This window comes from Lepisosteus oculatus, chromosome 10 (genome assembly GCF_040954835.1).
Source record: "Lepisosteus oculatus isolate fLepOcu1 chromosome 10, fLepOcu1.hap2, whole genome shotgun sequence".
Taxonomy (NCBI): domain Eukaryota; kingdom Metazoa; phylum Chordata; class Actinopteri; order Semionotiformes; family Lepisosteidae; genus Lepisosteus; species Lepisosteus oculatus.
In genome coordinates, this window is record NC_090705.1 from 37,639,741 (window position 1) to 37,653,779 (window position 14,039).

The window sequence follows — 14,039 nt, forward strand, 5'->3', positions numbered from 1 at the left end:
CAGTTAAATAATTTACTGTATCATTTATACCATTGTCCTGTGGTGGTAATATACTGTACATTTGGCGATTTTATCGATTTTTTTGCTATTGGCGATTTGGACAATCACCAATGAGGGACTAACCTTCACCCCCTTTTAGATTGTTAAATCAAGATTTTACTGTACACACAAACTGTCTTTTGATTAAAATGTTTTTTAATCGCTTTAAAAATGATCTGACAGTAAAAGGGTGCAAGCATTGCAATAGTCTTCCTGACAGATTTGTGCATAATGACATTAGTGCATGATGGTGGGATTTGGTTTTACAACATACTGACCTTAGACGATACTTTCTGTTGTTTTTGTTTGATCTGGTAATAGCATAACCTGCTGATGTTTTCTTTACCTAATCATTATGAAGACCAGATTTGTACTCCATTAGGAAGGCAGGCCTAGTGCAGCTGCATGCTGGTGGAAGTCCATGTAGGAAATAAAACCCTGCTGGGATGAAGTTCAGCATAAGAAAAGTCAGTTTCACATTGATATAAAAATGCTTTTGTAATTGGATCCAGCCACAGTCAACTTTTACTGCTTTCTGATCTGTATTAACTCCATTTTGTTATTACAGAATATAATAACCAGGCTGACGACGTGCAGTGACCAACCAGTACATTGACAGTGAACAAGAAAGTTGCTTGAGCCCCACCACAAGACATTTCTGGCAACTATTTTGTAATATACAGGCTCACTGTATATTCATTATAGAGAGAGGAAACAAACAACAGATAGGTTTGCATTTTACATTATGCAAAAATAAATGTGCCAGTTTTGATTAATGGACTATTTGCAGTGCCTTGTAAAAGTATTCAGTCCCTTGCACAGTTGGTACATTTTTTAAAATTTAAATCGTGCCATCTTGACACTTGGAAGTAGCAAATCCTATTCGTTATACATACGACCTACTCCACACAGTGGTTAGCATTGCTTCCTCACAGTGCTGGGGTGCTGTCTCCATGGAAATTGTATGGTCTCCCTGTGTCCACATGGGTTTGTGCCAGGTGCTCCGGTTTCCTCCCGCATTCCAAAGACATACTGGTGGGCCAATTGGCTCCTGGGAAAATTGGCCCTAGTGTGAGTGTGTACATGTCTGTGTGTGACCTGTGATGGACTAGAGTCCCGTCTTGGAAATATTCTGCTGGCTCAAGCTTTGAACTAGGTCCCTACAGCCCAACTAAAGTTCTAGTAAAACTGTGTTTTGAACAAGACTCAAAAAAGAATTTTAAATATGCTTAAAATATGTTTGGATTTAATGTAATATTTTCTCTGAAATTATCTGTAGCTCTTTTCATAGAAAATTATAAGATTTTATAGTCACAATTTCGAAAATGCCAGCAAGATAAATACAGTTCACTGACAAATTCCATTTAGTCATGATGTAAAACAAAATGTCTCCTGTTTTCTTGTCATTTAGTTGTGCTGTCATCTACAATTAGTAATGCTAGATTACAAAATATTTTGACCAACTCTGAGTTACAGTTATAAAGCGAGATAGTCTTTTTTTCAAGTGTTAGAACAAGTTCAAGCCTAAACTTAAGCAAATCAATTCCTACTAAAAGATATATTTGCATTTGGTATTCAGATATTGTGGTGTGGCACAAATCTGAAATGAGACAGGTTGTCATGCTATAGCTGGAGACACTAATTGACCAGGGTGAACAGGTTTCTGTAAAAAGTCCATTGCAAATTTGAAAAGCAGGTATTTAGGAAGATGAAAATAAGTCAAGCTACTATCGTGTGCTTTACATTCACAAATGTACATTTCAGGAAGGAAAACAATAGAGTCCAAATGTAACTCAATATTTTACCCACTACCCTGCACACTGTATACACTATATCGTTTCTTTCAATAAAATTAGAAGCTACATTGGAAAATGTAAACTATAGCACTTTTAATTCATTTCATTTCTAATCTGGTTGAAATAGACATTTTGTTTACTGTAACTCTCATTTGTATAATTCACTTACTATAACATACACACATCTACTGTTACTTTGATGCATAAGACCTTTCCAAACTAACTGTTTGCATTAAAGGTTTTGAAAAAAACTACTTCTTTTTGAACGTGAGCCAAAGAAACTGATATGAAGCTCTTACGAAGTATGAGATGATGTGATACATTATATGAAATGACATAAACAGACGATGTATTCCTTGAGTTCAGTCATCCACATTAAATTCAATTCCTCAACCATCCAGTTTATACTCAAAATCAAAAATCAAACTGTCAAATGAAAAACAGTGAAATACACGTTGTTCTTACATTATTTTTTTTTAACTTGATATGTGAAAACTTTACAACAGCAGATTGTTTGGCACATGCTGGTGGTCTATGAAACAGAAGTCATTTTTGAAAGACTGAAGGCAGGATCAAGTAAATGCATCAAAAATATATTGTAATAAAGAGGTACAGTACGAAACTTTGTTACAGACACCTTGCTAAACATTTACAACTTAAAATTAAGAAGTTCAAGAATTCAACTGAAGTGAAACAATGGCAACACCATTAATCTCATTTGGAATCTAGCTTCAATGAACTAAGCAACACTAAATGGACAAACCACAAAGCTTTGCTTCAAGGATTGTATGCGTATTTTCCAAGTTTCACTTGATTTTTTATCTTTTAATATACCAATTTAAACGTTTGTCAGTACTTTAAGACAGTATTTTTTAGAGACTTAAGACATATACCACCTACTGTTACTTTATACCAATTTAAAATAGTTTTAGGCCAGAGGGATATAAGCTGGCAGTCTTGGAAGTGCAACTTGTGATATATTCACAACACACATGGGGCAAGTGAAGTGTGAATCCAAAGATCTAACAGTACACCCAAGCGTAAAAGGGATTACTGAGAACGGTTTATCAAAAAACCTAATCCATCTTCTCACCTTCAAAATCAGACCTGCTTACAGTACAATGATGACTTTTTATTTCTTATTTGCCACCTTAAAAAAGGAAAAACACAATGTAACTAAAATTGTTATATTTATTTATAAAGATAAAATGTTGTTTGGATAATGACAGAACTGCTCCCTCAAAGAAAAAAAAACTAAGAAGTCTGCCAAGTTTTAGATAATGTAGTATTATGTCTGAATCACTCCCTCGCAAAACCGGGGTTATCAAACACTGTTCTAGCCAAAAACACCAAAGGGTGGAGTAGACACTATAACTTTCAACATGTAATACTGTTTCATACATTTCCCAACCAAAAGGTTATACTGTTTAAATGCATTAGTAATATCAATACTGTATATACGATACATTCCCCACAAATGTATTTATACCATTGATTATGAGGTTGTTCCAGAAGGTTTCAATAAATTGACAAAAACTTCTGGAAGTCACATTGATTGCCCCTGAATTTTAAAGAAGGATACAAAAACACTCAGGAGCAAAACACTCAGCTGCTTGTCATGATAGGGAAAGTCAAATAATTTTTGGAGGATCTAAGGCAGATATTAGTGACCAAACTCAACCTGCTTTAAAAACAGAAAAAAAAACATCCCAGTTTTGATTGTGATGGTCATCATTATGAAGCTCAGTATTAAAGGTATGGCTGGTTCTCTAAAAAATAAAAGGACTGAAGAAAATATTTACTTCAATGTGTAGTCAGAAATGTGAATGTGTCTAACTCAAAGGCAATAATTATGAATGTTAAAGAAACTCATTAGGGTACTATCAAACCATTCCTAGGCAGGGAACAAATGAGGGATCCATTACCTATCTCACATTGCCATTATCTTGTTGCCAAGTTTGAAAGGAGAATGTACGAGAGATGGAAGATCTTTGTATGCGACATGTGCATCTCCAATGGCATGGAGAGCAATATGGTTTCATTCTGCTGCACTGTTTGTTTACCAGAAGAGTCATGAAGATATTTCAGGTGGGCATCATCTTCTGCCTGTTCTGCCAATGAGGACTTTGAGGACATTGGCAGAGACTGATTCATACCAATGGTACTGAGTTCACCATAACTAAAGCAGCTTTCTTACTTCACTCCACTGATGCTATTCATGTATTAATCCCTGCCCAGGTTCCACAATACGATTGTGATCTTTGAATGTGAAATATATAGAGTATATACTATAAAGGAACCAGTAAAAGTTAATTCCACGCTGAAAATACAACAGAGAAACTATTTTTTGAGGTGAGGGTAAAACTTGGAATTAAGGGACCTCATGAGGTTGGTAATAAAAGGAAGATGTTGAGGAGCTGCTTATCACAAAACATTCTTTGCTTCTTTGATTCTACTGCTGGTGTGGGTAACCTGTTTTTTAAGGAAAGGATAGTAGAAAGTATTAGTAATCTGTAAAATTGCTGTAGAAGTTGTTGACAATCTAGTCTTAGAGTAATTTGCTGCGAAGAGACAAAATACTCATTTGTTAAGAGAAAAGGTTCCAGGGAGGAAGAGAAAGAATTGCTTAAAGATCAAGAGAAAGGTTTAGTAGAAGGCCTTATGAAGAAGGCTCCTTTCTCCTTTCTATTTTTCAGCATGGAATTAATTTTTTACTTGTTCCATTGCAGCTAATGCACACTGATGCAGCTCCCCACCCAAATACCTTCTACACACTATATACTGTATAGAAAATAAAACTACTTTGATTTTCTAAGAAAAGAACAGTCAATTATTTAATGAGTTAGTGATTTAGAGACTACCCCTGAAGCATTATGTCATACCATACACTAAAAGAATGTATGAAATATGAAGAATAAAAATAGACTAATATTAGTATTGTAAAGTGCATGAACACTTTACTGAGGAATGTGTCAACATAATATTCTGTTTCCTCTTTCTAGGGAACTATTTTACAACTAATTTTGCAGCTTTGCCAATAAAGTGTTTCCTATATGTGCAGCTGGTGTAGGGACATTTTAATAAGAAACACAAGAGATTAAATAAACAATCTCATCTACCACACAAGAAGATGTGCTTCCAAAACCATTTAACCCATTTAAACAGGGTAAGGAAATTGAAAAGGGAATAAGACAGCAACAAATACAACTTTAAAAATAAAACTTTAACCACTAGCAAAACTGCCCATAGTATAACTATTATTTCAGATGCATCACATTTTTCACTGAGCACTAACAACTTTTTAAATGGAAAAGTCTTTAGGGACTATAACTAACAACCAGTGGTGTCAATTCTGTCAGCTGGGACTGAAGACTACGGAACACTGCCAACCTTTTCTAATACAAATTGATTTGACTGCACATATTCCTCTGGGACCAGAGGCTGAAAGGTTACTGCTGTATTACAACGAGGCAGCCACGTGTTAGTTAGTTTATAATTGAGAAAATAAAAAGGATACAAACATCAATGGAAAAGTATACTTCTGTGAGTCCAGATAAGTATTTAATATACATCATCACAGGTAGTACTTTATGTGCAACTACAAAGGTCAGAATTAATCCCAATCTCAACATATATCACCAGAAACAGGCATCTTATTAATATAGAGGTTGTATTCACTTATTATCTTTTTTATCCTGTGACTGATGTGAATATCTGATACACACTATTCTTATTAAAGTAATCAGTATTATATAACTTTCAATCTGTGAATAATGCCCAAATAGTTACTGTTTATCATGCAGCACTCCATTCTGTATTTGTTTTATTTTTTTTGAGTGCAGTAGACAATTGATTGTATATATTTTTATGGGTACATGAGGCAGCAAGCAGCCATAACCTGACTTTTATGGAGAGTGTTTTTTTTACATTTAAGAATGCTTTGTGCTTGGCAAGGTATTTAGCTAAGCTCAACTTAATTACAAAAGACAAATCAACATAAATGTGTGGTTCTTTAGATGTGTGTAAAACATTACTGTATTTGTCAGCAGTTACTTAAGCACAACTAAACAGCTGGGCTCAAAACAGTCTACATAGTTCAAAACAGCACACACCAGAGCAACAGCAGTATCCCTCCAAGGACAACATATGCTTTCTCCTTAACAGCAGAGCTCCACTGCCACGTGTGTTATTACACTGCGGGCAATTGGCTTTGTTCCTTTTTATATGCAGGTAACAACCACTGTTCATTTTATTTTCCAGCTTTAATGTTGTAGCGGTCACGTGAAGCTTTGATACCTTTACATACTGCAGTGTGACTTTCTGTTGCAAAAATGGTATTGCTAAACTGGATTTCCAATACATTCAGAAAAGTATCATTTTTCAGAAGGGAAGAGCATCAGTGGCACATGTCTTTAAAATAAAATCTGGTTTGTGTTGGGAATAAATCAGGCACATTCCCCTCAAGAAACAAAGACATTTAAGCAATGTGCCTAGCATTCAACCCCAGTTGCATTTCACTTTTCTAAAGAAAGGATACATTATTATGGAACAAATATCATACTAGAAAAGCCTTGTTGTTGCTGTTATGCTCCGTCATTGTCCATTGGTAAGATTTCAGCATTCATAGGGCACCTACACCTGCAAGTGTACCTGCAAGTCATATCTGTCCTGGTTGGCTCATTGACTCTGCTGGCACTGCCTAGGTTTGCAGTGTGAAGGGAGAAAACAAACTTTTGGAAGGTCGGTCTTCAGGACCTCTACGTATCACTGCAGAAGAAGAGCACAATGCAGTGATATGCAGTGACAGAGCTATTCACAAATTAAAGTTGAGAGAAAGTCATTTAAACCCTGATTATGGTCTACGTTTAAGAAAGCTGCTTACAATGTATGTGCAAATGTAGGAAGTACAACAATAAAAGTAATATATGTGTTCTGGATCATTCCACAATATTACACAAACAGAACAGTCAAAAACATCTAAAACGCTGCAAATACAAGGAGTCATTTTGGGCTGTCTAGATCATTTCCTTTCTAGAAGCTAATTGATCAAGGCTCTCACTTCTTGAAGAATGTCAGGGTATCAGGTACTTTATAACAACATGGATAGGTAAATTGTTCCAGACTCCCACAGCTCTCTGTATAACAAAGTACCTGTTGTTCTCCTTTTCCAACACACTTCCCCTTAATTTCCATTTGTTTTCTCCGTCATATGGTTAACTACAAGAAACAGGACCGCATTTACACATTTTAGACATTTTCATGTTAATGAAAATGTAAGGTTAGTCCATTAGTTTATAAAGAAATCAAGAGCTACAGTAAAACAAAGTATTAAAAAATAATGATATTATACATTTTTAATATAAGGAAGGTTTTAAAGGCAATTACAAATAGATTTAACTTCTACAAAAGAAGCACACCCTATTATTAAAAACCGACATGAAATTACTCCTATTCAAGTTACACCTGCTGTTGTTTGAGGTTATTTGGGAATGGCTAAGTTGTACCTGAGGGAGAAAACTGCTCCAGGTAAGGGAGCTGTCTCTGACTTATCATCATAGGTCTGTTTAAGTCTGATTAGGTGCATGTTAGAATTTAGACTCAAGGAGACACCTAACACAACAAACGTTTTTTTAAATGTTTTGACCTTTCTTATAGACACATCTCTTACTCACTAACACAAAAGATCACATTAAAAATGTTGCGTATGCAATGTGTTTAAGTCAAAGGTAACATTAAGAAAAATCTTTCTAAGATTTTTTTAATAACCTGAACAAAACTAACAGGAGGGGAACAGGGTGGCTCATTTCCAACCAGCTATGCTACCGGAGTCAGAGCAGATCTTCATGGAATGAACGTAAATGCATAATATACCCTATAATGTGAACAAAAACAATCCCAGTTTACAAACAATAAAAATTGTATTTAAAAATGCCTGATTAATAATAATTATATTTGAACATTTTCATAAATTTGATATGTCTGTCTACATTATTTTGTTTGATGAGGCAAATAATATTTACACCTCAATTTAATCAAAACAATTGAGAAAATTCATATTAATGACATAACTTTACACCAGTAGATTGCTGGAACAAATGGACACCAAGGAATTCAACTGCCTGGAAACTTCCACCCTAAATAACAGTCTGCCCTAAAAAACAGAAAAATCTAAAACATGCATCACAACATACTTCAAAATATGACCGCTCAATGTGCTGGATTGGAAGATTAGCACACATGAAAAAAAGCCAACAGAAGACAATAAATTATACATAATTATTTTAGCTCCAATTGAAGACAGTACAATTACTACGGAAATGGAACATTACTACATCGAAGCCAAGATGGTACGCAAACTTGTAATAAACAAAACATAACTGCTGTCATCATGACTTCAAGGTAGCGCAGCCCGTAATACTTTGAAGCAGCACCATGGTGTGACCTTTTTAATAAGCATAATGTCACTTTATATGGTGCAGTGTTTCATGAGAGGTGATGGTTTTATAGGTCGTCACATAGCCAATGGGCAAATGCTTTGTGAAGGGATATGTAAATGAGGGTCACAATGCCTAAATTTGCCAATGTGGCAGAAATCCAGTGTGCAATGATGATCAAAATAAAGCAGCAGGAAGCAGCTTCAGGGGTTAAGAAAAAAATTAAGTTGATTAGATTCTTAAGTTTGGAAGGAAGTGCTTTAAGGAATTGAGCAGTAGGAAAATTTGAACAGAAAGGAAGCAACCGACAAAAGTGTGCTAAGCTTCCATATCATGCACATTAAGTCACCAAAGCACTTCGCATTATGGCAAAAGAAAACTTCCTCAACGTTAAATATTTAGTAAGAAAACCTTAAAGACAAGACTGCAATATACATTTATTTCCTTAAAATGTGAAATAACATATAATTCATCATTGCGTATTATGTTTAATCTGTTGGAAGCCATACAGAAATTTGGCATTTAATGTAAAAATAAATGAAAATATTAGAAATATATTAGAAATGCTATATTAGAAATGCGGTTCTTTATACATAGTTCTTACATCATTATTCTGTACAATTATTCTCTTTAAAAAGGACCAGAAAGTGCTGGCAAAAAACATTTCCCAGGTAACCATGCTGAAGAATTCCTAAATGTTATTTCCTTTTGTCTGATGTGGTGTTTCAAGCAGATGGCTTCCCTGTGGATTCTCTTCAGAAGAGTCTTACAGAAGAATTATTGATCATAAGAAACAATCCTAAAGTTTTAGAGAAATGCTTGCAGGTAAATGTCTAGAGAATTTGAAAATATCAAAAGAAATGGGGATAGCAGGCCATAGGCAGGATATGTTCCTATTTCCCCAAACGTTCTCAACATTTTTTATCATTATGGACTGCTTCCTTCCAAAGTATTTTGATACTATGTTACAGTTTTGCTCTTCTTACTTTCATGCAAATGTTGCTATAAATGTCACTGAAAGACATTGATTATAATATTTTCTGTGGTAAAAAGTTACCTTTTATTGAATTGTTCACAGTAAACCTTCAAAATATGTTTCAATTTTCATTATGACAAGAAACTGTGACAATAAAAAAGACATAACAGTAAATGTCAATTCCAAAACAAGCAAGATTTTCCCGTTTTCATTATTGTTGCCGCCCTGCTGAAAACCAAGCATTCATTTTTATTTGATTGGAAAGAACTGATAGTACATGCAAACGATGCTGTCACAGAAATATTTTACATCTCTTTATATTGAACACCTCACTTGCAACAGCTATCTGCAAAACAACACATGGTAGTTGTGATATTAACATTTCAACTACGCCTGCTATCACCTCCTGTCACCATAAAATACCAGGATATAATATTCATCACTATTAAATGAATATATTATAGTGAAAGTTAACTGTAAATCACTGAGGCACTGGACATTTCCTTTGTGACCTGTCATCATAACAAAAATACAAACTACAGTACAGAAATAAAATATCATCTGAGGGTGACTCTCCCATACTGACAATCCTACAGAAGCTACTAACGACAGGTGAATATTATTTGAATTCTGGTCTCCAGGGAGAGCCGTTTTACAGAGCATATTAACTAAGAAAGAATATAAAAAATGTTATGAAACTACATTCTTGGGCAGCTTTAGAAAAACCTATTCAGCCCTGCCTTGTTCTTCTTTGAATTCGTGACTCATGAGTTAAAGCCTGGTAACTTGAAAACATTATAATATTTGATAGAAACCCCAGAATCAGATGTGCCTTACCACTTAGGCAGCTAGAATCTGATTCAACATTTTCCAAAGGTTATAATACAACATCCACCTACACCCTTAACATTTAGCTTACCGACACGCCTTAGATAATGACTGCACCACCCTTTCCACCACACCCAGAGTTCGAGATCTCCAATATTTTCTTTTTTTAAAAGTCCAATGAAATACAGACAATAAAAATATACATATCAAAACCATGGTGAACTACTGCCCAATACATTTATCAGGTTGTTGGAGTTGCTTTTCCAAAAACATTTTTAATGTTAATTTCACTGCTTGTTGAGAGATATTTGTTTCTTTCACATCACACTAAGTCAATGCAAAATGGAGAAATCTGACAAGTGAAAAACAAAGTTTTGCTTCTTGAAATGATTGTACTGTTTAGTAGAAGGTATGCACCAATGTGTGCTTCATTCGTATTAATTTTTGATGCAATCATATAATGGAAGTGACTGGAGTTTTAGTTATAGTAGTTGTTAAAAAAATCCCAACATAATGTAATCTACAGACATAATTTACAGCAAAAAGTAGTGTTGAGAAACATGATTATTGCCATTGTAAAACAGTCATAGGAAATTAGGACTAATACTTCAGTATGTTGTTACAAATGAATACACAATCTTTTTCAAAAGAGCTTGACCTAATTAGAATATTACTTCTCACCCAACCTGTTGTTTGACAGATTTTTGTATTCATCAGTCCTTAAAAGGAATTAATTTTACAATATCTAAAACAAAAACAAAACACTTGACTCAAAGAGCTAAATAAGAGAATATTATACACTTAGCAAAAAAAATAGCCATAAAACAGTTAAATAGTTTTTGCTCTTGATCAAATGTTACTAATTAAATGATTTGGTTTCCAGATCAAGAGACAAGAGAGATATTTTTTTACATTTGAAGATGTGCTGTAACAAGTTGCTAGCAGTGTGATTTTAAAAGGTTTTTGCTCCAGAGAAAAAAAATTAAGATATCTGAAAGGTGTATATATGTTTGACAAGGCACAACATTGAAATGAAAAAGAAAAATCAACACCTTTCTTTACTTAAATAATTATTTTCTGTATATTGACTACAGCTTTTTAGCTATAAAAAAGATTGCAGTTTGTACTGAAGGAAAACCTGAAACCTACCTACAGGCAACAACCTACTGTATGTATTTTACATTTTAATTGTGGAATGAAAAGCTGAACTCTACTTAGTCGTGTCATGTTTTTCTGTCACTGTCAGACTGTCTCTGTCGACCTCTTACTTTTGTAGATTCAAGCAGCTCCACTAATCATAACAGACAGCTATCATCATTTGCAGAGTAATACTGCAGCACCACTCTTGTTCATGGAGATGTACCACCCCTTGCTGATGTCTGCAAAGCATAACTACTCCTGAGACTACCATCTATATTACATCATCTCAATGCAGAATATGACAGCACTGCAATATACCAATGTTGCAGCTGATCTTTTATTGAGAGTTGGTATTTAATTAAGAGATTACATCTAGAGCATCTTTGCCTGAATAGGAGTTAAATTAAAACTGTTATAGAGAGGTTAGATTCTTGTACTGTTTTTAAAAGTAGCAGAACATTAAATAATACATTCGCAGTTTATACAGCCCACTATCTCTTTGTGCATAACAACACATAAACCCTGAGGGACAGTCATTGAGTCAGATGAATACTCAATTCTGTTTAATGAAGTAATAGCCCCAAATGCTTTTCAATATAGTTTAATGGCTATAAAAAAACATCTGTGCACCACAATGCTCAGAAGGAGTATTTTAACAATTCAAATACCAGAACATAATGTAACAACCTTTACAGATACTTTTTTCTTGCATAGTTTAAATGACACCTGGAAGAATGCTAACCCCAAAATGATGAAGATTTTTGAAGATTTAATCCTCTAGCCTACAAATAAAGTGTCCTCAATTAATTCTATCGTGTAATGTTTGTCAAACAATGTTTATCAAGTCCTGTCTCACTTATAGAAATAGACCAAAACCTACAAAATTGTAGAGGTGAAACGTACATTTCAAAACCCTGGAATGTAGTACTGCAATGCACTTGGTCTTCATTACAGTTACAGCACACAATAAAATAACTGAAAATTCAGCTGTGACATCTAAATACAAAATGAGAATATTCCAAAGTATTACTGTGCAAATAAAGAAAGGCCTCACTTATAGTAATTTAACTGCAGTTCATAAACTTAAAAGTTTGCTTTTTGGAGGGAGGATTCAAACTTTTTTTTTTCTATTAGTCACAATCCTTAACCTTCATAATAATATTAAAACAAAGGTACTGAGTATCATTTTTTCCACCAAAAATTAACAACAAGGCATATACAGTATATATTTGCTTTGAAGACATATGTATATATTTAGAAAAACTAGCATTTGAATGTGAACGACAAACTAGTTGGTCTTTCACATACAGTATATGCTTTTAGCGCACACCTGCACTTCAAGAAACAGAAAGATGTAAAAGTAAATAAAACAGGCAAAATACATTGCCTGTTGGTTTTGCTCACTACATGATCTGCCAGGAAAATGAAAAACAGCAATACAGACGTGAGAGATGTTATAGAACGTCTCATCTTTTCTATTTATCAATACAGTCTTCTTTCCAAAACATTAAATAGCGAAATATTTCATTCATAAACATTTCTTGATTACCCATATGACCTCATGAGAATGATCTAATAATTTAGAATAATAGGCCAATTATTACCACTTATAATTGAGTAAGGGAAAAAGAAAGTGCATGTCCTACCCGCAGAAGTGACTGTGATTCCTCCTTAGATTTGCTGTCACCTGTCGTCGAATACTGAGGAGTCAGATGACCAGGTTTTTCTCCACTGCCTGTTGGTGTCCCCTGTAGAAAGCTTTTAGACTCCCCAGTCAACCCAAAGACAATGTTAGGGGTATCCCTGATCATGGGCTTCTGTTGCTCCTGGTTTACAGAAACCGTAGTGAGCAAGCCTAAGGCACCCTGCCCATACGATGGACTTCCCCTTAAGATATCCATGCCTCTTTCTTTGGGAACCCATACAATGCCACGTGCTTGGTCGCCAGAGGACTCCCCCCAGCCTTTCTCCCTGAGCACTTCCTTATCTTCTAGCGTTTCTCTCTTCACTGCGCTGTCTCCAGCCGGGTCAGGTGGTCTCTGTTCTGGATGCATCAGGCTGTATAACTTCAAGTCGCTCTTGGACTCTTCCTTGATGCTCAAGTTACTGGTAAGGCTGCACCCGTTGGCTGTGGCCACGTCCATCTCCTGGCAGTGAACGGTGTTGAAATGTTCAAGCAGGGCCTGGGTATCCACTGCAGTAAAACTGCAGTTGCGGCACTTGCAGCAGTTGTGCACCCTCCTAAACAGAAGAGACAGAGATTACAGACATGTTCATGTTTGTCAGCTGTGATCTGGCAGTCCGGCACTCTGTGCTGTACAAAGGAGATCGCCAAAAGGTTTCAGACTTTTTTATTTGAGGATTCTGCGCAGAAAGAAAAAAAAAAGAAAAAAAATAGTTTCTTTCCCCTTCCTAAACCTCTTTAGGAACTATCTGCAATGGAAAAACTTTACAGGTACATTCACAGACATTCACAGACCAGATGTGCCTGTTAATTTAACTGTAAGTTGCTTATTGGTTTCAATTGCGAAATACCATTGGTATCTCAAAAAATAATTTTCAATGGTATACACATTCTCCAAAAATGTAAGTAAATAATTAGATTTTATTCAAAGATACACAGTTCATGACCACTTCTGGCAAATCAAACAAATGACAATGAAATGCATAACTGTTTCTAAACCAAATTATTTTTTTTCTCCTTTTAATCATTGAAATTCTTATGTTTTCTAAACAGATAAAGACTTTCTAGTGCTTTGTTTTTTTTTCCCATTTTTGATAATGTTTCTGAGAATAGGACTTAGAAGTAAGACTAGATTCAGTACA

General features: G+C 34.9%; 1 protein-coding gene across 4 annotated transcripts in view; it reads right to left on the bottom strand.

Moving 5' to 3' along the window:
- The window catches only part of trps1 (trichorhinophalangeal syndrome I), a 135,328-nt gene that overhangs the window by 74,324 nt on the left and 46,965 nt on the right, over nucleotides 1–14,039 (bottom strand). For all 4 annotated transcript variants that reach the window (XM_015357079.2, XM_006635570.3, XM_015357081.2 and 1 more), the window contains exon 4: nucleotides 12,860–13,454. In XM_015357079.2, coding sequence (XP_015212565.1) covers nucleotides 12,860–13,454 — 595 coding nt within the window. The remainder of the gene's footprint in view (nucleotides 1–12,859; nucleotides 13,455–14,039) is intronic.